Below are 27179 nucleotides of genomic sequence, written 5' to 3'. Positions count from 1 at the left end.
GTAATAGTGGTAGTAAAAGTGGTAGTAGTGGTAGTGGTGGTAGTAATAGTGGTAGTAGTGGTAGTAATAGTGGTGGTAGTAATAGTGGTGGTAGTAATAGTGGTAGTAGTGGTAGTGGTAGTGGTAGTGGTGGTAGTAATAGTAGTAATAGTGGTAGTAGTGGTAGTGTGTAATAGTGGTAGGTGGGTAATAGTGGTAGTAGTGGTAGTGGTGGTAGTAGTGGTAGTGGTGGTAGTAGTAGTGGTGGTGGTGGTAGCTGGCGCCGACCCAGAGATATAGTATCTTGAAGGTATATATGACGTCACAGGTGTACCCTGGCTAGTGTGTTGACCGGTAACTGAAGATTATTTGTTGTTGATAAGGCGCCTCCATTCTCCATCCTCGGTACATGGGCCACCTTCCTCCCTCCCCCTCCTCGGTACCTCCACCTTCCTCCTCCCTCTCTCGGTACTCAACACCTTCCTCCTCCCTCTCGGTACCTGCCACCTTCCTCCCTCCTCTCTCGGCACCTGTGTATGAAACGAAAATGGCAACAATTGCCTTATATGTGATTAACGGGAAGGAAGGGGAAGGGTATGTTGAAGGGGAGGAGGAAGAATTGGGTGGAGGGTACGTGGGGGGGTGGAGGGTACGTGGGGGGTGGAGGGCTCTAGGAGGGAGGGAAGTGGAGGTATTGAGGAGGAATGGTGGCTGTCAGACATAAGTGACAGACATACGTAGGTGACAGTAACGTGTGTGTATGTATGTATGTATGTGCATGTATGTGTGTTTGTGTGTGTGTGTTTAGTGGGTGGAGAGGGACTGGTCTTGTAGCCTCTGTGTGGGGTCGTGTAGGCTTAATGCTGTTGTGGTTTCGAACATGTGAACGAGGGACCCGAGGTGGCAGAAGGTGGCGGCGTTAATGAGGACAATGTAGTATCTGTGTCCCATACTGATAGCTGGAGACTTGGTGGTTATCAGAGAGAGATCCATTGTCTTGTTGTCACAGTACCTCGAACAGACCACCACTGTCTTGTTGTCATTATTATTATTATTATTATTGTTGCTGCTGTTGTTGTCGTTGTTATTATTATTTTTATTATTATTATTATTATTATTATTATTATTATTATTATTATTATCATCATATTCTCCAAAATCCGTGAGTTAAATTCCTCTCCTTTACAAAACTTACAAAGAAAACATTCAACTAACTCCCCTGAACCACGACACCTGGAGGGCAGCCAACATGTCGCCCAAATAACACGGTGATTCTAACTCCACCAGATGCTTGCACTTAACCCCAGTTAGGGAGGAGAACCTTAACTTAACATATCTCTTAAGACTCTGGCGGCCATTATCTCACGTGATATTACCCCTCCGTGATATAGCTCCCTCGTGGGTAGTTTTTACACAGGCTGGACCAAGTTCATATTTTCTGTGATATTTCTACCCCCAACATTTGTTATTTATTTGTCTTCAAGATGTTATGGCGAGACATTATTCACCAAGGTTATGTACACACACATACACACACTAATGTTGACGCAGCTGAGCAATCAAATAACCATTTCGCTACTATATGCCAGACGCTCCCCCGGCTTGACACAACCACTCTCCCTGCTTACCTACCAGCCCCCCTTCCCACTGACTTAGTAGAAGAATTTGAAGTAGCAAAACGTCTGGACAAATTAAAGTTAAAACGCTCCACCACCCCCATTGACTTACCAATGAAACTCTTCAAGGAGTTCTCCCCGGAGCTTGCTAAACCCCTCTACTCCATCATCAATGCTTCTCTCAGTCAAGCCAGATGCCCAGCTGACTGGAAGACCTCTTATGTATCACCAGTGCCCAAGTCAACCAGCCCACAATCCTTAAATCAGCTACGACCTATTGCAATCACCCCAATACCCAGCCTAATCTGTGAAAGTTTTGTGTTCGACTGGGCTTATGCTGATATTGCAAGAGTCGTAGACCCTCAGCAATTTGGTAATATGAAAACTTCCTCCACCACTCACTGTCTTGTCAGCTTTCTCGATTACATATACCGCCATCTCGAGAAACGAAAAACGTCTGTAGTTGTCGCCTTCATTGCCTTCACTAAAGCATTCGACCTAGTCGACCACAATTTACTCATCAACAAAGCTATTGACCTCGGGTTTCGAAGAAGTCTTATACCATGGCTTACAGACTTCCTCAGTGACCGACGCCAAGCTGTACGCTTCCGAGGGGCTGTCCCCACCTTTCAGTCACTCACTTGTAGCGTCCCCCAAGGCACCAAGATGGGACCACTATGCTTCCTTATACTTATCAATGATGCCCTAAGAGAAACCCCTGCTCGCCGGAAATATGTCGACGACTCCACCATTGGGATCATCGTCAACAATTCTGCTCCCGACTATACCGCCCTTCAGGATTTTTTGAACAGTCTCCAAAACTGGGCCACCAACAACCACGTCACCATCAACCATACCAAGACCATGGTTATGCACATCAACCTCTCCTCCGACGTTGTCCCACCCCCTTCCATTACTTTAGGTCCCAACACACTCCAGGTTGTAGATTCCACTAAGCTCCTCGGCGTCACCATAGACAACAAACTAAATTGGAAACCACACGTCAGTGAAGTTGTCAAATCCTCCAGTTTCCGTCTCCACCTCCTCCACCGACTCAAGTCCCTCGGAGTTCCTGCACCCGAGCTCCTCAGTGTTTACTCAACATTCATACTTCCCAAGCTTACCTATGCCTCCCCTACCTGGTCTTCCTCAGTAAATGCCACACAACGTAAACACCTAGAAAAAGTGCAAAAGAGGGCATGCAAGATTATTCTCTCCCCTTCCTACTCCACATATCAAGAAGCGCTCAACACATTGACCCTTCCGACTCTCACTGACCATCACCACGACCTCATCTGCAAATTTGGTAAGAAGCTTCTGCACCATCCTCGACACCGGCTCCTACTACCACCTGAGATCCCTAGCCCGAGAATTGCTGTTCGACACCACAACCGCATCCAGCCCATACGAGCACAAACTGATCGCTATAAGAACAGCCCAGTTCCAACCATTGTAAAAATTATCAATAACTTGTAACAAACCAGTGTATTCACTCCCAGTAAATCCTACTTTTTGCACTGTCACTATGTTGAAATGCCCTGTAGTCTGAGCTTTTCCCCACCTAGTTATTATATATCTTATTTGTATCACTTATGTTACTTGTATATTATTTGTAAATCGAAACCCATTCCCCAATTATGTAACTGTATATTTTCAGCCTTCTGGTTGCTGTGCTCTTTCAATAAACCGTTAATTATTATTATTATTATTACCACTTCCACATACACATCGTCACACACACACACACACACACACACACACACACACACACACACACACACACACACACACACACACACACACACACACACCACCACCACCAACTTATATAAATCTTATTAAGGGTTCAATTCCCCATCGAGGTGCAGCGATCCCTGAAACTGACACCAGAGATTTTGGGTGTTGGAGACCCTGCTTGGATATCGCGTCAGTAGTGTTGGAGATCGCGTTAGTAGTGTTGGAGATCGCGTTATTGGTGTTGGAGGTCGCGTTAGTGGTGTTGGAGATCGCGTTAGTGGTGTGGTGTTGGAGATCGCGTTAGTAGTGTTGCAATCGCGTTAGTAGTGTTGGAGATCGCGTTAGTGAAGTTGGAGATCGCGTTAGTGGTGTTGAAGGTCGCGTTAGTGGTGTTGGAGATCGTGTTAGTAGTGTTGGAGATCGCGTTAGTAGTGTTGGAGATCGCGTTAATAGTGTTGGAGGTCGCGTTAGTAGTGTGTTGGAGATCACGTCGCGTTAGTTGTGTTGGAGTCAGCAGACACCAGTTAAACCCACTAACTACCGACAACTGACAGACGACGACAGACCAATTAAATCACACTAACCACCGACAGACGCCAGGTAATCCGCTCTCACTCTACCTAACACAGATGGGGAATTAATCAGCTTAAAGGTATACCCCGACAGGTAATCGCTGACATAGGTGACAGGTTAATGAGAAGTGTTAGTGCTCGTTGTATTGGTGATTGTAGGTGTGTGTGTGTGTCTGTCTGTCTGTCTGGTTTTTTATCTATCTGTATGTGTGTGTGTGTGTGTCGTGATGGGCAGGACCTTGCAAGACCGACCGAGTGAATACAACAAATTATTGCCTTGTTTTCTATATTTAGTCTTAGTTTTACTTCTCTGTGTATTCCTTCCTTCCTTCTTCCTTCTTTCTGCCTTTTCTTCCTTTCTGCCTTTTTTCTTTCCTTTCTTTCTGCCTTTTCTTCCTTTCTGCCTTTTTTCTTTCCTTTCTTTCTGCCTTTTATTCCTTCCTTCCTTTCCCTTTTCTGCCTTTCCTCCCACCCTTCCTTCCTCCCTCCCTCCATCCCTTCCTTCCTAAATGCCTTCCTCCCTCCCCTCCTCCCGTCCTTCCTTCCTTCAGCTCCATACAGTCCCGCACACGACCCGACATACATGGTGACCTAGTGCAAGTTACCGGAACAGTGACCTATCTGTGACCTTTTTTTTTTTTTTTACGGGCATTAGCCCACCCGGGCACAGGTAATGACCCACATCAGGGCCTGGGGGGCGAAAATATAATAATAAATAATAATTATAATAATAATAATAATAATAATAATAATAATAATAATAATAATAATAATAATAATAATAATATCTACTATTATTATTATTATTATTATTATTATTATTATTATTAGTATTATTAGTATTATTATTACAACAATTCATAAAATTAATAGCAAATTAATACAAATAAAATAATCAAAATAATCAAACTAATAACCATAAATAAATACAAAATTGAAAAAATAAATCAAGAGTGAGAAATTATATACTGTACATTATATATGTTGTGTTGTCCAAGTAAGAGAAACAATTGAGACCCTGCAATTGTGTGTAAATGAGGCAGAAAGTCAGATCAGCAACATGGGACTTGGTCACAATTTTCGTGATGCCATATGGCAGCAGGGTCTACCATTAGACAACACATTATGCTTCTAATATCTTCCCAGGTGGCAGTACCTCCCTGTATGATAGCTGCCTACTACCTACTACCTGTGACCTCACCTGTGACCTGTGTGAATCTTATGCTGAAATTAATCCAACAGTTCCTAAGTTCATTGTTGAAATGTATTGAGAGTCACATGAAGACTAGACACCCCAGCTTATTTTACTTGAATATTAAACACCACAGCTTATTTTACCTACCTGCCCATCTGCCAATTTACCCGCAGCGTGGCCCTAATTCTAATGGTCCTAATTCTAGTGATCTAATTCTCATGGTCCTAATTCTACCATACACTAATTCTAATGGTCCTAATTCTAAGAGGCACTAATTCTAATGGTCCTAATTCTAAGAGGCACTAATTCTGAAGGGCACTAATTCTTACCATCTAATCTTTTTCATTAGTTTGTCCCTCCACAAATCCTCCGTTTTCTGTAGGTCCCTCTTACTTTCCTCTCCTTCTCACTTCCTCTCCTCTTCTCTTCATCTCCTCTCTTCCCCTCCCCTCTTCCTCTCCTCTCTTCTCACTTCCTCTCCTCTCACTTATTCCTCTCCTCTCTTCCCCTCCTCTATCTTTCCTTTCACCTTTTCTCTCTTCTCCTCCCCTCCTCCTCCCACCTCTTCTCCTCCCCTCCTCCTCCCCTCTTCCTCTCACCTCTTTTCCTCCCCTCTTCCTCTCCTCTCCTCTTCCTCTCCTCTCTTCCCCTCCCCTCTCTTTCCCTCATCTTTTCCCATCCTTACTTCCCCTATTCTCTTCCTCTCCTCTCTTCCTCTCCTCTCCTTTCTTCCCCTCCTTTCTTCCCGTCCTCTCCTCCAAGCTTTGTCATTTTTCCTTTATGACTTCTGAAGACAAATTAAACCTTAAAAGATTCAGATTCAATTATCTCTAGTCAGAAAAAAATGCCGGGAAAAAATGCGAGGAAAAAATGCCAGGAAAATATGAATAGACTGAATTATATGTATTTTGGTTTTTCTTAAGTGTGGTTCAGTGGAGACAACCTTTTGACTCATCGCGTCTTAGAAGTGCCTCAGGAAAATTGTCTCAGGAAAAAAATATCCCAAGGGAAAAAAAATTAAGGAAAATTGTCTCTGGAAAAAAAAATTAAGGAAAATTATCTCAGAAAAAAATTGTCTCAGGAAAATGTGTCAGAAACAAAATTGTCTCGGGTAAAAAAAAAATATCAAGAAAAAAAAGTCCCAGGAAAAAGTATCACGAGAAAAAGTCAGAGGAAAAAATCAAAATTTGTCAGGAAAAAAGTGGTGGGGAGGAAAAAAAAAGATATTGTGTTAGGTTAGGTTAGGTTAGGTTAAGTTAGGTTACGTGATGTTGCGAGGAGGTGTTATGATGGCGGGGTGGGGCTGTGGGCGTGGTATGGTTTTGTATGTATGGGAGGGGGTGTGTGGGCGTGGTATGGTTTTGTATGTATGGGAGGGGGTGTGTGGGCGTGGTATGGTTTTGTATGGATGGGAGGGGGTGTGTAGGCGTGGTATGGTTTTGTATGTATGGGAGGTGGTGTGGGTGGTATGGGTATGTGTGTGTGGGCGTGGTATGGTGGGCGTGGTATGGTTTTGTGTATGGGGAGGGGTGTGTGGGCGTGGTATGGTTTTATGGATGGGAGGGGTGTGGGCGTGGTATGGTTTTGTATGGATGGGAGGGGGTGTGGGCTGGTATGGTTTTGTATGGATGGGAGGGGTGTGGGCGTGGTATGGTTTTGTATGGATGGGAGGGTGTGGGTGTGGTATGGTTTTGTATGGATGGGAGGTGGTGTGGGCGTGGTATGGTTTTGTATGGATGGGAGGGTGTGGGCGTGGTATGGTTTGTGTGGATGGGAGGTGGTGTGGGCGGTATGGTTTTGTATGGATGGGGGTGTGTGGGCGTGGTATGGTTTTTGTATGTATGGGGGGGGTGTGGGCGTGGTATGGTTTTGTATGTATGGAGGGTGTGGGCGGTATGGTTTTGTATGGATGGGAGGGGGGTGGGCGGTGATGGTTTCTTGTATGGATGGAGGTGGGGATGAAGTGGTTATGGATGGGAGGGTGGAAGGATGGTTCAGTATGGCCATGGTGGAGGAAGATATAGTAATGGTGGGTAAGTATGGTTATGGTAGGGACGAGGGGAGTCACTATATACTGCAACACCATCACCCACTACATTATTTGGCACAATATTGTCATAAATTTGTTCAAGGTTATGAAGCTCAGCCAGCCATTCTCTTTACCTGTTTAATATGTTTCCAATCTCTCTCTCTCTCTCTCTCTCTCTCTCTCTCTCTCTCTCTCTCGCTCTCAGCAGATATTAGAGATGATCAGAGTTAATGGTGGTAGTGGATAACATTTATAACAAGGTATAAAACAGTGTAGGTATAACACACACACACATACACACACACACACACACACACACACACACACACACACACACACACACACACACACAGACAGACATAGAGAGAGCTGGAAAGGCTGATAGACAAATATACAGACAGCCCCGAGATGAGTCACTAACCACTACATAAGACAGTACAAGCATGTAATGGTTAGGATAGGTTAAATTAGGTTAGGGTAGGATAGGTAAGGCAAGGTCGAGTAAGGTCAGAGTAAGAGTAAGATTAAATGGCTCACCTGAATATTCGACCCCGAGATTCATTCACCTAAAGATTAACCCCCTAATCCTAACCTAACCTAACCTAACCTAACCTAACCTAACCTAACCTAACCTAACCTAACCTAACCAAACCAAACCAAACCTAACCAAACCTAACCTAACCTAACCTAATCCTAACCTAATCCTAATCCTAACCTAACCTAACCTAACCAAACCAAACCTAACCTAACCTAACCAAAACTATTCACCCCCAGGTAATGTTTAGGTGGTTAATGATCAGGTTATTTTTTTTTGGGGCAGGTAAATCTTCAGGTGATACATTTATTATTATTATTATTATTATTATTATTATTATTATTACTTGTACTATTATTATTACTATTACTATTATTATTATTCGAAATCACAACAGACTAGACGGCCAAGGCATGAACAGCCGGCGGTAGGCAGTAATGAGCCGAGCTACGAGACGCTACACTGACACCTGTGGCAAGTACACACGATTACCTGTGATGAAGGAGGCAGTGAATTACCCCGGCATTTACAACACTTGCCTACACGATTCTCCTCCTGTGTGTGTGTGTGTGTGTGTGTGTGTGCCCAGAGTATGAGACAACCCTAATATCAAACTCTCTCTCTCTCTCTCCACACAGCTAGTAGACAGGTGTGGGTGATTGTTTACACACCTGTTATGATGGAAAAAGAACTAAATATAAACAAAAACAAACAAGGACAACGACGCCATATATTATATAAACAATGTCCACACCTTCCTATCCCGTGACGTCACATGAGGGGTAAACAAACAACGCCACGTATGTAAACAAAACATTTTCCCGCCAGTTTTGACGTCACTCCTTTGTTCACTGAGTGACACGTGTGCGACACCTGTTCTGTTGAGTATCACTTACTATCACCATTACCACCACTACCATCACCACCATCACTAAAACTACCACCATCATCACCACCACCATTACCATCAACACCACCACCAACTGTAATAATAATAACAATAACATTAACAGTAATAATAATAATAATAATAATAATAATAATAATAATAATAATAATAATAATAATAATAATAATAAAGAACCATAAATTGACGAAAGATATAATAAAAGGTTTTCGATGAACTCACAGCCAATATAAACCTTTGAAAACATTACCGAGAGACTAGGATAGAGAGCGAGATAGAGAGGTTGAGAGATAGAGAGGTTAAGAGATAGAGAGAGATCCACCACCTTCAACGTGTACTGCTGAACACTCAGTACATCATTAAAGTACAGTAATAGGTTGTAGCGTCTCTCTCTATCTCTTACTGTCTCCCGGGAGTAAGAGACAGGGAGAAGAGAAGTGCCAGTGCCAAGGAGATAATGTGTTCCTCGGAGTTGTCTCATCTAGTGCCAGTGATTGAATGCCTAGACCAAATCACAGACAAGGATCCTGTACAGTATTACATAAGGCATAGGGCCAACACTGAGGTCTCACACGTGTTGCACAATTGAGGGGAGAGTGCCAGCCAGGGTGCCAGACAGGGCCAACACCTCACCTGTCATGGCTCTCTCCCAGTACCCGCATCCATCACCTGAGAGAGTACCCACTTAATGACTACCTCACCCTTGGTTTACCGTACGTGTGGCCAGTCTTGCATCATCCCTACCTAAACTAACCTAACCTAACCCAACCTTACCGAACCCATCTTAACCCAACCTAACCTAACCTAACATAACCCAACCTAACCCAAATTACCTCATCCTAACCCAACCTAACCTAACCCAACCCTAACTCAACTTAACCTAACCTAACCCAACCTAACCTAACCTAACCACGAATCCCCTTCCCCAATCGCTGTGCTCCCTCTCACTCCTCTACACCAACACACACTCACACGTCACCCCAGCACTCACCCCGGCAGTCACACCAGCAGTTACCCCAGTAGTCACCCCAGCAATCATCACAGTAGTCACCCCAGCAGTCATCCCAGCAGTCACACCAGCAGTTACCCCAGTAGTCACCCCAGCAATCACCCCAGTAGTCATCCCGGCAGTCACCCCAGCAGTCACCCCAGTAGTCACCTCAGCAGTTACCCCAGTAGCCACCCCACTAGTCACCCCAGCAGTCACACCTACCCGGGCAGCGGTCAACCCATACATACTAGTCCCCAGCTATACATACTAGAGTCTCTAGCTTTACATATTATAACCCTTAAGTATCCACCCATGCATACTAGTGTCTCCAGCTATGCATACTAGGTCCCAGCTATGAATACTAGTCCCCAGCTATACATATTAGTCTCCAACTATACATACTAGAGACCCCAGCTATACAAACTAGTTCCCAGTTATGTATACTAGAGTCCCCAGCTATGTATACTAGAGTCCCCAGCTATGTATACTAGAGTCCCCAGCTATGTATACTAGAGTCCCCAGCTATGTATACTAGAGTCCCCAGCTATGTATACTAGAGTCCCCAGCTATGCATACTATCGACTCGGGCCATGAAGCTCAGCACCGCACGCCCTTAAGATTTATTGTCCCTGATAAACCAGTGTGGAAAAACCTCTATGATATGATTAATGGCGGAACATGAACATGTATGTATACCAGCGCTCATATATTGGAAAATGAATGGGTCGGCTTTATAACTACTGTATATAGGAAATTGGTTATACAGTATAAGGGAAATCTGTTATATATAGAAACTCGGTTACGGTAGGAATGATAATCGGTTATATACTGTATATATATATATATATATATATATATATATATATATATATATATATATATATATATATATGTAATCGGTTTCAAAATAAAAATAGGATAGATAATCGGTTATTGGAGACTAAAAATCGGTCATCTGAAGGAAAATACGCTAACGAGTGCCTAAGAAATCAGTTATCGAAAGAAAAACTGGATGCTAAAAGAAGGAAAATAGGGTCTCCAAAGGAAAATATTCTATTTAAGTAAAGAAAACTCGGTTATCGGAAAGAAAATCGGTAATCGTTATTAAAAAAACGACAAAACCAGGAAAAAATCTATAATTCGGTATTGATAAAGAAAAACTATATTAGGAAAAGTAAATAAATCGGGCCTGAGAGATGTATTAATAGGACAACTGTATCAGATAAATAAATAAACACACACACACACACACACACACACACACACACCGCCTCTCCTACTGGTGTAACAAGTGTGTGGAAGTGTCCGCCCTTCTCACTCTGTATACGATGGTGAGAGTTACAACAGGAACAGCAAACAGGACTGTTATTTACACCTCGACACACAACAGTAAACAGTAGTAACAAACACACGACAGTAACAAACACAACAGTAACAACAAACACACAACAGTAACAACAAACACAGACAAACACACGACAGTAACAAACACAACAGTAACAACAAACACACAACAGTAACAACAAACACAGACACTTCATCCTCCGTCTGTTTGCTCGGTATCTGTTCACATCTCGACACACAACCCCCAACGGCAAACAGAGGCACTTAATTCCCGCGTCTGTTGGCTAGGCAGCTGTTAACACCCAGCACACACACACACACACAGTCGGCGCTACACACGTCACACACCACAGGAAGCTAAGTGTGTGTTTATTAGGCTGTAGTATCACTGGTGCGGCAAACAGGTGTGTACTTGTCTCAACGTGTGTGTGTGTTCTAATGGTAGACCCTGCTGCCATATGGCATCACGAAAATTGTAACCGAGTTCCAGGTTGCTGATTTGACTTTCTGCCACATTTACACACAATTGCAGGGTCTCAATTGTTTCTCTTACTATTGACAACACAACATACATATATTGTTTCTCACTCTTGATCTTTTTTTATGGTTCTTTATTATTATTATTATTATTATTATTATTATTATTATTATTATTATTACAGTGTTATTATTATTATCATCATTATCTTATAATTTTATTTTGAATTTTGTACTTTGTATTAAATTGTATTTATTACGAATTATTATTATTACGGGTATTATTGTTATTATTACATTTTCGCCTCCCAGGCCCCGATGTGGGTCAGTGACCTGTGCCCGGGTGGGCTAATCCACGTTTAAAAAAATAAAAATTATAAATTAAAGACACTTCAACAGTTAAGGCGAATACTTTAACCACCTTAATATTAACCTAACCTAACCTTATATGAACCAACATATACTAAAGCCTACCTCCGTTTTGGCTACCATAGCAACAACCATCAGCCAATCAACTGCTACGATTTCTGAGGACGACAAGTGTGGGTGGAGTTTAGTCGATACGGTATGCTAAGTATGTGTAAATAGAGAGAGAGAGAGAGAGAGAGAGAGAGAGAGAGAGAGAGAGAGAGAGAGAGATGAACTAAAAGAAAAAGACGAAGCCAGACACACACACACACACCACAATAACCATCACTCTTAGATATAAAATAAACCATTACATCAATGAGGTCAGATGAGCAGCCTCCCAACACACTCGTGACAAATTACCCCGCTAATATTCGCCACTCGTCTATAACAACCAAATATACATCAAGGGTTTAAAACACTAAACCATCCGACGGAATATAAATTACATATACATATATAAATTATGGATGTAATTATGATGTATGTAGTGGGCTTAACGAGAGAGAGAGAGAGAGAGAGAGAGAGACACCATCTATCCCCCCCCCCCCTTATTGGGAGGTGAAAGGTGTCCTAGCCTAGTATGTGTCACCTGTGCCCCCCTCTTATGTGTCGCCTGTGTCCCCCCCTCTTATGTGTCATCTGTGGTAGAAGTGGAAGGTGGTGACTACATCTCCCCCCACCATATCTCACCACCAATCTCCCCCTACCTTGTTAGTCTCCCCATCTCACCGTTGTCTCCCCATATCTCACCATCATTCTCCCCTCTCTCCGATCACCCCCCTACCTTATTAATCTCCCCGTCTCATCATGTCTCCCTATATCTCACCACTAATCTCCCCGTCTCACCATTCTCCCCCTACCTTATTAATCTCCCCGACTCACCATGTCTCCCCATATCTCACCACCATTCTTCTCTTCTCCTCAAACACCTCCACCACGGCACCTTCTCTCCCTTACTGCCTCCTCTCTGTCTCTCCAACATTACCTCCCTCCCTCCACCACTAAAGACGAACTCGAGATTCAATATAATTCTTGAGTCGTGAACAATAACTTCGAGTGACGGTAAAGTAAGTGAAAGGCTGAAGTAGAATAGGAAAGAGAGAATACCGAGAAACAAAATAATTAAGAACGAAGAATTAAGAGAGAATAAGAAATAAATAGAGAGATTCAATAAAGAGATAGAGAATAGTATAATCTAAACACAACGTAAAAATAAAAAAATAAAACATTATTATTACAACAGCGATATTTAACATGATACAACAACACAGCAACACTTAACATGACACAGCAACACTTAGCATGACACAGCAACACTTAACATGAAACAACATCACTTAACATGAGACAGCAACACTTAGCATGAAAGCATCACTTAACATGACACAGCAACACTTAACATGACACAGCAACACTTAACATGACACAGCAACACTTAACACGACACAGCAACACTTAGCATGACACAGCAACACTTAACATGAAACAGCATCACTTAACATGACACAGCAACACTTAACATGACACAGCAACACTTAGCATGACACAGCAACATTTAACACGACACAGCAACACTTAGCATGACACAGCAACACTTAACATGAAACAGCATCACTTAACATGACACAGCAACACTTAACATGACACACCAACACGTAACATGACACAACATCACTTAACATGACACAGCAACAGTTAACATGACACACCAACACTTAACATGACACAGCAACACTTAACATGAAACAGCATCACTTAACATGACACAGCAACACTTGGCATGACAGCATCACTTAACATGACACAGCAACACTTAACATGACACAGCAACACTTAACATGACACAGCAACACTGACACAGCAACACTTAACATGACACAGCAACACAGCAGCAGTAGTGTGGGTGCGGGTGCTCCAGGCAGGTGTCACCATCCCTCACAATTTATCACCTACTACGACGGCGAAAACTGCCTCCACGCGGGCGGGTTCTCCAGGGAGGTGGGCGGATGTTTGGGTGAGTGGTTGGGAGGTAGGGAGAGTGGGTGGGTGGGAGGGAGGTAGGGAGAGTGGGTGGGTGGGAGGAAGGACGGGTGGGTAAGTAGGAGGTTTGAGGAAGGGAGGGAGGGAGCGTAGTGTATTTCTTCAGCATTCACACAAAAAAAGTAATGGAACACATCTCGCTGGAGTGATGGATAGCGTTCTTGACTACCGTACCCCCTGACACACACACACACAGACGGGAGGGGGGCGGGCGGATTACGTAAACTAGTGCACTTCCAATAGCACATAAATTGTAGTCATAACAATGTTTGGGAAGCCAGCTGCAGCATTATAAACAGCAGCAGGTTCAGCATTAACAGCAACACACCACCTGCTCACAACCCACTCTATACTAAAACGATTTTATACAATTTGGTGTCACAGCAGCTGATGGTGGGTGGCTGGATTGAACACTTGAACGAAAGCGAACAACTTCTGGTGTTAGCCATCTGCTCCAGTATATAGGTATATATACTTAAAATTAAAATAAACAGTTCTCGTATCGATTTTTTTAGTTAATATCATCCAAAGAACAACTGTGGAAAATACGGACGAATTCCACAAATTTCTCCTGGTGTCACCGTATGCTCCACTATCTCCCTGTATAAAAAGCAGTATAGAGTACCGTCCATGTCAACTACAGAATGTTAACTCTGGTTTGTCCTGCTCGTTATTACTGGCTCTACCCATCAGCTTGAAAACCTCCATCAGCCTCTACATAAGGTTTTGCCAACACAATCACAGGAGTACAAGTCAGTGGGTTTATCTTTCCCTGTAATTATTCCTCAACCTTTTAACGAGTTATTTCATAACTACGACTCGATATCACCAAATAGTTTATAATAGAAAACGTCAGAGGAGATGATACTACAACACAACAATCAATTGAGGCAGAAGTTATTTGCACTTTGACATCTGATACCGAACCTAACTTAACCTAACCACACTTAACTCCCAAGAATCCCCCCGCCATACTAAGCAGAAAAACTTACTTTCATATCTGGTACCTAACCGAAGAAACCTACCTAACCTTACCTATTGGTTTGCTTAAGAGATAGTGAAACTGTTATCTGCACCCGAGTTTTGTCCAAATTCTTATAATATTAGAAAAATAGTATTGAAATCTCGGGTTCAAACAATGGTTAAACTATTTACACACAATTCTTTTCATCAAGAAGATCGGGTTGTCAGTGCGAAAGTCGGTGCAAATTCCCACTTCGATTAATTTATGCTTCCTTAAATCCAAGAGCAATTTATACTAAAATAATGAAAGACGTCGTTTGAAATGGAGAAATAGCCACTTCGGATGACAAGTGTGTACTGTATTCATGGTCATAATTGTCGAATCTGTTTGTTTATTTGTCACTTTAATTGGTGAACTGCCGATTCGGAGCAAAAAATAATGTGGAGTGTTGGTAATGAGAGTTTGATGAATGCATAATTATTGGATTATTACCCCTCCTACCCTGTTAACCTTGACCTTGGTGGGCACGGCTTCCAGGCATTGGAGAAAATGTCGAATAAAATACGTAACAAAAGAATCTAACCAGCTACTTTGGTCATTGTACTCACCCACTGGGTAATTAAGTGTGACTTTAAGTATGTCTCCTTCCTTTTACCGTCAATTGGACCTGACAGTGACCGAGGCCGCCTGTACGGTATACTGTAGTCACCCGTCAATCAACGTCTCTATTCTCTGTGTCAAATAGTTAAAATCCACTAAGAAAAATTCAAAAGTTAGAGTAATATTGATGTTATTAAAATAATTTTTGTACATTTATTTTAATTGTGTGTTATATAGTATTTATGATATAGTATTGTGACTATTACATATTTATATCGGAATTATATTACAAATTAAGTGAGCCAGAGTGAAGTTGTCAACAGTGAAGGTAGCTGGAGGACGACTCGCTGGCTACTGACAATATTAAACTACGTAATTTATATATGTATGTTTAGTTAGATACTCTGCAGCCTCTACTAATGACCTGCATAGGGTGTGGTATAGATGTGGTTTTACCCATCATGTAGTAAGAGCTATTTCAAAGTGTGATGACCGTACTCGTTTTCATATGCCATTAACACGGTAGATAGATATATATTGTTCAGTAAAATGGTCATATAAGTTCACATTGGTTCAATCTGTATATAAACAGTGCAGATATACACAACGGTAAGAAGTAAGGTGGGCTAACTAAGGGAGCTGAATACCTAGGGGGTTCTTTTCAAAATCATTTGACACCTTTACTGTAAATTTTAAGAACTAGTGTACCACCAGCTGCTACACTAACCTCGCAGTTGGTGGAACAGTGTTTTGTTTATGAAGTAATTGTGTATTGAATATATTTGTAATCAACGGGTCTGGTATCAACTGTGAAAAAATGTAGAACCAATTTGATGCGGTCCGACTAATTACCCAAATGTACCCAAATGTAGCCAGATATAGCTGCAATGAAGTCAACTGATTGTCGTACAAGCATAATTCGGGCTGTGAATCACTTCTCGATTATTAGTTGGTGTCATAAAGTCACAAAAAATTGGTAAACTTAATTTAATCTGAGTTGTGTTAGGTTAGGTTAGGTTAGGTTAGGTTAGATTAGATTAGATTAGATTAGATTAGATTAGATTAGATTAGATTAGATTAGGTTAGGTTAGGTTAGGTTAGGTTAGGTTAGGTTAGGTTAGGTTAGGTTAGGTTAGGTACATGCACTTGATCTATTAACTCTGATTAAATTAAGTTTACCAATTTTTTGTGACTTCGTGACACCAAATACTAGTCGAGGTGAGGTTAGGTTAGGTTAGGTACATGCACTCAATCTATTAACTCAGATTAAATTAGGTTTACCAATTTTTTGTGACTTTGTGACACCAAATACTAGTCGAGAAGTGATTGGCAGTCCGATTTATTCATCTAGGACCATTATTTGACTTCATTCCGGTTATATTTGACTACATTTGGGTAATTCCTCTCCCGGTACATGCACTCAATCTATTAACTCAGATTAAATTAGGTTTACCAATTTTTTGTGACTTTGTGACACCAAATACTAGTCGAGAAGTGATTGGCAGTCCGATTTATTCATCTAGGACCATTATTTGACTTCATTCCGGTTATATTTGACTACATTTGGGTAATTAGTCGGACCCATTTCATGTGACAAATAGGCCATGTCCTCTACTCTCTCAGTATCTTACCAGTGTAAATACTTGAGGTTAGTATAACCTGTTGCTCACCTCAGACACTTGTCACATTTACTTTTATAAGTATTAATGTGGGTTTTACATCGGTTCAAAATAATTTGGGCTAAACTGGGGAACTTCACAATCGACGCATTATTTGTTTTGATGTTTATATTCTTATTATATTTTGATCACGGAGTTCTGATATAATAATAATTTTATGGAAATTACATCGTTTGGTAGACAATTAGGTGACTATGCATGTAATGTACTGCTTTGTCTTTCTCGGCATGATGCAGCGGTACACAGCCAATCATCAATTGACGCCAGTCGCCAGGTTATGTTTATGAACAACACGGGTCTGGTGGCTGCTTTCATGTTCACAAAAAACGTAAAATTACATGTACAGTCTCGTTCAAGATTCTTCGAATAGTGCTGGAGACAACTGGCAACCCAAAGCCGTTTGTTTACTTTACTACGTAGTATAATATAATATGAAACAACAAAGCCCCCACCATTAACTAAGCAACGGGGAACTAAATAACCAATCACCGATCACTTTTACATTTATTCATAATTTTTACTTCGTACTATAGTAAACAAACGGCCTTGAGTTGCCAGCTGTCTCCAGCAGTGTTCGAAGAATCTTGTACGAGACTGTACATCATATAATAGTAAATTCTTCCTGTTTAATATGCTGGGGGGTCCGGAGGGTTGAGCCTCACGGCTAAGAAGTTAGGAAAGGTTAGGTTGGTGAGGTCTTCTAACAACGCTTCTGCCGCTTGTTTTTCACATCATCTAAGGTTCGGTTAGATTCAATTTAGAAATAATCACATCTTAACATATTTTGTATAACTACGACAATGTTCACTATAAAACCGTGAAATTGTGGCTTTTTTGGAGGGGGGGGGGGAGACACGAAAACGAGTCACCTAACCTAACCTAAATGGTTCAGTAGTTTAAAACTTTGGGGCGCACCATGTCCGAAAATACAATACTGTACCTTAGAAGTGGATAGAATGATCGTCTTTCTCGTAAAACTTGGCAATAAACTTAAAATCGTAGGAGCACGAATCACACCCAACCACCACCACAGCCATTGTCAGACTGGTCATTGAAATTAAAATCCGTACCCAGGCTGCTTCCTTTGAAAAAATTCAAATGTGATTGGTCGAAAAAAAAATCGCGTGATATTGATCACGACTGGATGACGTCAGTCAATATTGCGCATGTGTGATGCATAATTAACTCGGTTTCACGCAGATAACATCTCTTCACAGAGACGAAGACTGAAAAGTACTTAAAATTAATTAGATTAAATTGTTTCGCTATTTCCATTTCCGACTAGTATAAATGGGTTTCAAAATGCTCAGAATAGGGAGATCTAAATGGTTCAGTAGTTTATAACTTTGGGGCTCGCTGTATCCTGAAGTAAAATAATACCGAAAAATTAGCAGCTGTGAAGTCATAAATAATTACCATAATTTTTCTTTAGTTGATTTACTGTGATGAAGTTTGTGGTAATTATTCCACAAACACCTGCAAATGGTTTAGGCTTGACAGACAAAAATTTTCAGTACAGTTTTTAATACGGTACTGAGTATGTGTGTGATAATTAAAGTTTGGTGAAATGCATAATTACTGTACATGTATTATGATTCTTCCTACCCTGTCGGCTTTGAAGCCGAGGAAAATGTGGAATAAAAAGATAACTAAAGATACTTGGTAGTTCATTCTTGCCAAACTCAGAATTGTACTGAAATGTAGAAAAAATGAGAGTCTACACTCACGTCAACTCCGTGCTTTGTTATTGAAGTTGAGTTGCCATACGACAATTTTTTCCTCATGATAATTATTGTCTCTAGAACAAATGGCTATCTGCACCAGCTGGGTTGATACGTAGATCAAACATACAGAATTTTTTTCGTGGCCATCTAGCCAACCCAACATGTAGGATGTCGGTAATTGTGGTGTAATACTGTATACTTTTCCACAATATGTATGTAGGATGGTGTGTGCATGTAACTGAGTAAAAATAAATGAAGAAGGTTACATACATCTACCCAAAAACACGTGTTGATAAAACACATAACACCTCACAGCTTGGCCCAGTAGCCTGGTGGGTACAATGATGAGGTAACCTAGCTACAATGACATGATTAATCACTGTTAAGCACTATTCTATTAGTAAACACTATTAATAACAGTAAATCCAGTGAAAAATGCCGGCAACTTTAAAACTACCCGCAGATATTCTTGGGTACATCCAGGGTGTCATCTGCAAATAATCGAGGACTGTGAATTAAAAATCCGCGAATTGTAAGGGCATGCTGTAAAGCTAATTATTCACTTTGTTCTACTTATAACATTGTAGGTTAATTATTCCAAGTGCACATGGACTTTTCGATCACCCTGTATATATGTTCAGTCATCAGAGCTTGAGTTAAAGCCTCCCCTCATGTATGATTCATTTCTCATGACATTCAAAAGTTAATCTCCTTTTAAATTTAAAAACATGGGTGTTGATGGTGGATACAATGCTCGTCACCTGTTTTAAAGGTTGCTAGTTCAATCACTCCCACTCCATCTGTAAATGGGTATCTGACTTGATGAGGTTGAGGAAGTTAAGGCAGTTGAGCACAATACTGACCACACCGTCTCCTTGCTTACTGCTTAAGGGTTAGTATACAGTACAGAGTTTTCATGCTGTTCCTAATAGGCAATGATACCTATGGAACCCTTTTTTACATACAGTACTTGTCAAGGCTCAAGTTGCTGCTTTTCTAGGTTCAGGGGTTAATTAATTTATTAACACCACACAGAAGTTACCTTCTGGGAGTTTCGAACTCTGTGTTTATCTCTGATTATGGTGAAGCGATGTTGTTTCAGCTTATTTAGTTAAGATTTTCAGTCCCCAAGTGACTATTGTTTAAGCATACAGGATCTCATATTTAATATTGGTAAAAATTTACAGTACATGTACAGTATATATTATTACCTGTCTGTTATGCACTTCCCCAGACAGGATGGCAGCTGCTGCCACTGATGGTGGAGGTTACCTTGTGGCAGGCTCAGTGCTGCACCAGAAGACAATTCCTTTAATAGAAAAGAACAAATCAGGTGTATCAGTGGAAGAAAAAGTGCAATTAACTCAGGTATGATCTTACTAAAACTATTTTTATTTATTTATTTTGTCTTTTTCCCACTTGACCCTTAAATGGCAGGTGAGGAGTCCCTCATCTGGCTCTATACACTACAGATACCTGTATGTCCAAAAACTGGAACGCAAGGAACATGAAACGTCCATTGACTTAGGTCGCTGCCCCTACTGCTTACATCACTTTATGTTGGACACCATTAAAGGGTTAAGTCTCGGTTAGGCAGAATCAAAGCAACAGATCCTCCCTTTATTTGCTGTCATTCATTCTCTTAACTTCCTTAACATGTGTTCTGCTATGAATATGGTGTTCCTCTTCCTTAACATGGCACCAGAGAATGGAGTAAGATGCTTGAACTCATTTTTTCTGCCTCCTTAGTACAGTATTGGCCCCCTTGGATTCACTAGTCATGTTGATATCCCTGTGTCAGTACTTGATGCTTGACATTGGTGCTGTACAGTATTAATGGTACCTCAATAATATTACCTTGATGTGACAAAGCCAACTTATCTCTGTCAGGTCATTGTCAGGATCATATTCTTGTATTCCTTGTTACAGATGTGTCTAGCCTGCTGGATACTGAGACAGTCTCTTGATGTAATAATGTCCTCAGAAGCCTAGTACAGCATATTGTATTTAAAAAGTTTTATTTCTGCAAATTGATATTACAGTATATAATACTGTACAGTATTAGTGATCTAACAGACCATCACACATTAATCACTTCTATACTGTATACTGTATGTAGTGTACTGTAAAATCCTCTTTCTCCTATACAGTACTGTATCTGCACATGGCACTGGTAGAATGGTATTTAATTTCTGTAAAGCTGCTACTTGGATGGAGTGATTATTTGAGGAAATCTCACAGCTTGTATACTGTGTGAGCTTCTTAGCATGGCAAAGCCAGGGTACAATCTGTGATGGCCCTGTTACTTATGGTACTCCTTTCCAGGTGCATAAAGCAAGTTCTAGATGACTCTGAAAATGTGCAATTTCCATAAAAAATTGCTTATAGCACAAACCCAGAAATGCAAGATGATGACAGGTGATTCATCAGGTTTCTAGAAAAAAGTACAGTATGGTTCTTAACCCAAAATCTCAGGTGTTAGCAACTTAGCGTAATGGTGTAGATTGTGTCATAAGAAAAAATAAAATGTCTGAATTAGAAGAAACCCACAATGGCAGACAAAATTTATCAAAAATCTTGCAAATTAATAAAGCATCATCTTTACTTTGCTTATGTTTACTTATTTCATTTATGATACAGTACTGAGTACTTGTATGTCATACCGAACATTGAAACTACAAAAGACAAAGACTGAATGCTTTCAAACAAACCCTTTGCTTTAGAGACAGCAACATTATCATTGGATGTTTAATTAATTTCACCCGTGTTGTTATACAGTTTACAAGTCAACTCATCTTAAGAAACATTAACATAGAAAATGGGAGACTTTTGTCGTAATAGAAAATGGGGGTTTTGTCTGCCACCCATTTTGACTCCTTCTGTAGACTGAGAAAAGTTGCTTATACAGTACAGTGGTCCCTCGGTTAATGAGCACAATTCGTTCCAGCAGGTTGCTCGATAACCGAAAAACTCGTTAACCGAAACCATTGTTTCAATGGGTTTTTGGGTAATTGGTTCCAGCTCACCGAAAATTGCCTAAATTCAACAAAAAAGGTAGAAAAGTACACTTACTTTGAGGTGTGTACGTAGAAGGCTCCTGGATGATGATGATGATGATGATGATGGGAATTAGAATGGGGGTGGAGGAGAAGGAAGAAGAGAAGGCATTGGGGTGGAAGAGAAGTCACCCCATGGCACCATTTCACCCATAAAATTTTAGTTCTCTTGGTGTATTTCAAGATTATTTTCTTTAAATCAACACTGCACTGCATTATATATTGTCAATATGTAAAATATATTTCAAAATGACCAATAATTTGCTTGGAAACAGAAAAAAAGCGTTTAGTTGAAGAGAGTCTCAAGCAAGATGTTACCTCCACTGAAAACAGAGAGAGACTATTGCCTGTCTGGTGTGTTAACAGGCTGGATGGCACGCTAGAAACTAGTTTCTTTACCTTCAATTATGTTCAATAATTGTTAAAATTACTAAAAAAGTTAATATTAAACTTTTAAAATTATTGAATAGTATAAACTTCTTGATATTTACTAAAATAGTAAGTAATTTAAGCCCTAAAACCGATTACTGTATTGGCGGAATAATACTACAGCTGGTGGACCGCCAAGTGCAAGCAAAAACATGTTGAAGTCGGCTCGTAAAAAACTCGTTAATCGAGGGATTGCTCGTTAACCGAAGTTAAGAATCTTATGGAAGGCAAATCGTTAACCGAAATCTCGTTAACCGAGGGACCACTGTAGTAACAATCTATCTTCATAAATTTTATAGTACCCTGTACTGTATTAATCGTGTTATTTTATAAATTAACCGTTTTCATTGATTTTTTTCGTTTCATTCATTCATTTATTTTATTATTTAGTCATCCTCATTCAATTTTATTAATTTCATTAATTTATTTAATTCATTACACAAAACAAGTCAGAAATGCAAAGCTCTACAAAATATACATAACATATAAACATATTAATTGACAGTCAACAATCACAGAAAAGCATTGCAACGAATCATAAGATTTTTAGAGGATACTGTAGTTCAGCCAACAGCACCTGGGGCTGAGGAGGCAGAGGTGGTGCTTGTCCGAGGTTCAGGAGTCGTCATTGTGAGAATAGACCAATAGAAAGAGGAGGGATCAACTGTGACATCACTGAGGCTGTAACATGCACCTGGGCTTTCCTAGCAGGTCAGGTCATTGTGTGAACAGAAAAGTTAGGCATCAGCTCACTTATAATATCATAATATGGTCAGCGTGTCTGTGTGAAGAAGAATATCCAAAGCCATGCCCATGGCTTCAAAGTCAGTGCCATGCCTCTGGCTTTGAAGCCAAGGCCTTTAGAAAGTTTTGCAGCTGAAGCCAAGCCAAGAAACCTGGCTTCTGCCCCATGTCTGCTCACATCATTAACAACCCCCGGGGAAGAATAAAATTTGTAGCTGATATGAATTACATATACAAAGCTCAGAAAATAAATGCTGATGCGACCAAGACTTGCTGGAAGTGTAATAAGAAGTTTTGCAAGCCTCCAGTCCATATCGTGACACATGATTATAGCATTATTAAACGGGTTGATGAACATCTCCATAGTTCCTCGACTGCAAAACTTAAAAGTTCATAAAAATAGCTGACTTGGAGGCTGCTACAGTTTATTCCCAGGAAACTTCTTGATCACTAATTGTTGCTGCTGCAAAGTTGGACGATAGTGAAATGGCTGAACTACCATCCACTTCACATTTACTGTACTGTACTGGTAAAACAAATTATATAAGGAATTGTCATCAAGCAAAAGATAGCCCGTTTTATTCTTCAGAATAGGCCTAGATATGAAATTTCTGATGAATACAGATTCATGAATACTGGCAGTATTTTCTTGCAGTTTGATAATGGTGAAAATTACATAAATAGATGACTGGTGTTTGCCAGAGAGAAGGCCTGGATGACTTAAAAATATCATACATTGGGCAGTTGAGGAACTTTCAAATGCTGCCCAGACACAAATCAGTTGTTAACTATTCATGTTCACCTTTTGCTAACTCTGCACTGTAATGTGTGGCAGGATAGCTTACTGACTATGCCGTAAGTGTTTTTATTTTTTCACTGCACTGTACTGTATTTTCAGTGTTACTACTGTGTTATTCATAGTGCCTCTGACAGATTTAAAAATATACATTTGAAAAGTCATAGTTAAGTAAATACAGTAGAAGGATTGTTGATTTTCCATTTCATTCTTTTGGGAGCTCAACAATTGTGGAAAATGGCCATAAAACAAGGATTATTATTATACCTCCCCTCCCCCTCCCTCCCCCATCCTCCCAGCCAGGGTGAAGGTGATTTTAGGCTTAACGTTTTTATCTTATAAAATGGCAGACTAAACTTAGCAGAATATAACTTGCATTGCTGGAATCCTTGCAAGATACCAAACAATTTAAATGTAGTCATTACAAACCTCAAATTAAGTATTAAAATAATTTATGGTTTTTTATTTATTATTGTACAGTATACTGTACAGTACTGTATTTTGTTTATATTTAATGTTTTGTTAATTCTATTACTGGTATACTGTACAGTACTTTGTATGTGCTTTTTAATTCATATTCATGCGGTTCGTTGCAGAAATATTAATGTGTTTGCTTACGGGGTGCTGCCACAGACCCCGCTAGGGTTACCATCATACCTGTATTGTATAAGGTATATGTACCGTTATGAAATCCAAAAAATTCTGAATTCTGAAACACATCTGGCCCCAAGGGTTTTGGATAAGGGATCATGGACCTGTATTATTATTATTATTATTATTACTACTACTGTACTGTATTATTATAAATATTATTTTTATTACTGTAGTACCATGATCTTTATAATTATTTTTCTTTTTACTATTGTGATGTTAATATTTTTCAGGAGTCTTCTGTGAAAACTGAGAGCCTGTGTCTGACATGTGGGTCACCTGGCGGGAGCTTCAGTGCATTCACCCGGGTGGGAAATGCAGAGCCTCTGATAAATCTCCTGGGTTACATCTTAAAGAGATCTGTTGCTGACATTGATTTGTTCAGTGATGTTGTGTGTTCTAAGTGTTTCAAGAAGTTTGAGACCATCGAGAAACTTCTTTGTAAGTTTGTGGATGTGTGCCGGGACACCATTCAGAATTTCAACAAAGCTGTCAAGGTATTTTTGAAGTCCATTCCTTCTCAAGTAATAGAGGATGAAGATGGTCAGTGTTTATTGGTTTTAAATGGTGTTGACTTAAAGACAAACGAAAATGGTATTGTTGCACGAGCTCTATCCCTGGCGTCTATGAGGAAGGTAGATAAGAGAAATGAATCAAAGCCTGAGAGAAAGTTTAAGTGCCCGGTGTGTGATAAGGCTTTCAGGGCTTATAGCCACAGAGTTGAACACATGCTCATTCATACTAAAGATAAATCATTTAAGTGTGATATCTGTGGGTTTCTGACCAGCACAAAATCCAATCTTGTTAAACATAGACAACAACATACTGAAGAATGTATTTGCACTATCTGCAACAAAAAACTTTGTAATAAATTTTCTCTAAAAGATCACATGAAGATCCACAACAATGACAAACCTCACCATTGTGAGTACTGTCAGAAGACATTTTTAAGGGAGCGGGACAAAAGAATCCATGAAAAAATCCACATGGCAGAAAGTCCTGGATTACATCAGTGTAAAGTGTGTAAAAAATGCTTTGCAATTAAGTCAAGACTGGCCAGACACATGTTGATTCACCAGAAGGAAAAGCAGTTTGTCTGTCAAGTGTGCAACAAGAAGTTTGTGAGGAAGGATGATCTCAAATGCCATGAAAGAGTACACACAGGTGAAAAGCCATATTCTTGTAAAGAATGTGGTAAAGTATTTAGATATATCTCTAACTGTAGGAATCACATGAGGATACATATGAAAGATACAAGTGTATATAAATGTAAACATTGTAATCTCTCATTCCCAACCGAGGGTAAATACAGCAGTCATCTGAAGACCCGCAACCACAAGAAGAAATTATCCGAACCCGTCTGTGATCCTTCGGAACATGTTTATTGTGATGGGTATAAGCTGTCTTTCAACCTCACAGATGACACTTTGCACAAGACTCTTTCTGTTGAGAAGAAACAGAAGCAAGGAACAGTTGAAGAACATCTGTACTGCAGTATGTGTTGCTTAACATTTGAGAATGTTGAACAGTTTTCAGAGCACACCATTAACTCTCATGTAGAAGGAAACACATTGTCAGAGAATACTGATACTGGCATTATTATCTCAAGTGTAGATGTTGGCAGCGACACTGACATTGTGTCATTAACTCCTCTAGAGCGGCTCACAGTAACGGGTGAGGGTGTCAACATGATGGTGTCCATGCATACTGACTCCACATCTTTGCAAATTCCTCTTGTTCAGCAATCAGTTTCTACTACTACTCTCCTGCCAGCTAATACAATTATAGATGACTCGCACACATCATCAACAATACTTCCATTGAATTTGGAGAGTAAGGCCACCAGTATTTTATCTCGTAGTGGAGTGCCGAGCACGGCATTGACAGAAATTTCCGACAGTAACGGCATGATGTGTAGTGAGACCATAGAACAGCCTGCAGGAGATTCAACACTATCAACGTCTGGCACAGTCACCATACTCAACCCGTCTACGATATTCAAACTCAATGACTGGGATATAAGCCAATATTATCAAAAATCGTGATTATTTGTTTGAAACATTTCTTCCTATCGTCTTCCTGTGGTGAGTGAGAAGAGCAATCATAATTTCAGTATTGACATATGTATGATTTAATTTTTATTGTAATTGTTAAAGTTAAGGAGGAGGAGCTGTATATGCTGTTTTCTATATATTTTGTGAATAAAGTATATTTTGAGCAATAAGAAGTTCTCCCTCCACAATCCAGAATTTGTCACAAGAAGATTACTAAAACACTCTTTGTTGGTCATCAAATATAACAAGAGAAGACATAGACGCCCACAAAGATCTAAAATAGTTTGCCAGATTATTAAAAAAATATATGAAGAGTTGAAGATAAAAATTAAACATGAAGACTTACAGTATGAAAGGGAAGGAATGAACTATGGTGACATCAGGAAGATAAGAAGATGGGGTTTATAGGCTTCAGTAGTGGAAAGTAAACTGCTCTTAACCCCTTCAGTAATGGGTTGTCACATTTTAATTGGCTGACACCAGACAATTTTATTCAACTCAGAGGCAACCCCATACACAAGGGATTAGGTTTTGCAGTACAATAAAGGGAAGGAAACAAACTCATAACAACCCATCCTGGAGTCACCTATACAATAACCCATTCACTGAGATCCATCCCCAGACATCAGAAACATTACAATTACTTCTT

General features: G+C 40.2%; 1 protein-coding gene across 4 annotated transcripts; it reads left to right on the top strand.

Annotated features, from left to right (window-relative positions):
- The first annotated feature begins 15704 nt into the window (after positions 1–15704).
- On the top strand, positions 15705–26691 carry LOC121857163 (zinc finger protein 485-like). Of its 4 annotated transcripts, none has more exons than XM_042353061.1 (3): positions 15705–15769; positions 20035–20168; positions 24710–26691. In XM_042353061.1, exons 2-3 carry the CDS (start codon positions 20040–20042, stop codon positions 26519–26521), a joined length of 1941 nt encoding a protein of 646 aa, XP_042208995.1. In that variant the 5' UTR covers positions 15705–15769; positions 20035–20039; the 3' UTR covers positions 26522–26691. The 4 variants fall into 4 exon arrangements, with proteins under 4 accessions (XP_042208995.1, XP_042208993.1, XP_042208994.1 ...); XM_042353059.1 differs by having other exon boundaries at positions 15705–15782; positions 20039–20168; XM_042353060.1 differs by having other exon boundaries at positions 15705–15782; positions 24710–26690.
- The last annotated feature ends 488 nt before the right edge of the window (positions 26692–27179 follow it).

Source organism: Homarus americanus, unplaced genomic scaffold (genome assembly GCF_018991925.1).
Source record: "Homarus americanus isolate GMGI-L3 unplaced genomic scaffold, GMGI_Hamer_2.0 scaffold20465, whole genome shotgun sequence".
NCBI classification, from domain to species: domain Eukaryota; kingdom Metazoa; phylum Arthropoda; class Malacostraca; order Decapoda; family Nephropidae; genus Homarus; species Homarus americanus.
This window is presented reverse-complemented; position numbering and strand designations above follow the sequence as displayed.

Excerpts from the sequence above, each read along its gene's own strand:
- LOC121857163 (XM_042353059.1), top strand. Across the intron at positions 20,169-24,709 it reads AAAAAGTGCAATTAACTCAG|GAGTCTTCTGTGAAAACTGA; the intron begins GTATGATCTTAC and ends AATATTTTTCAG.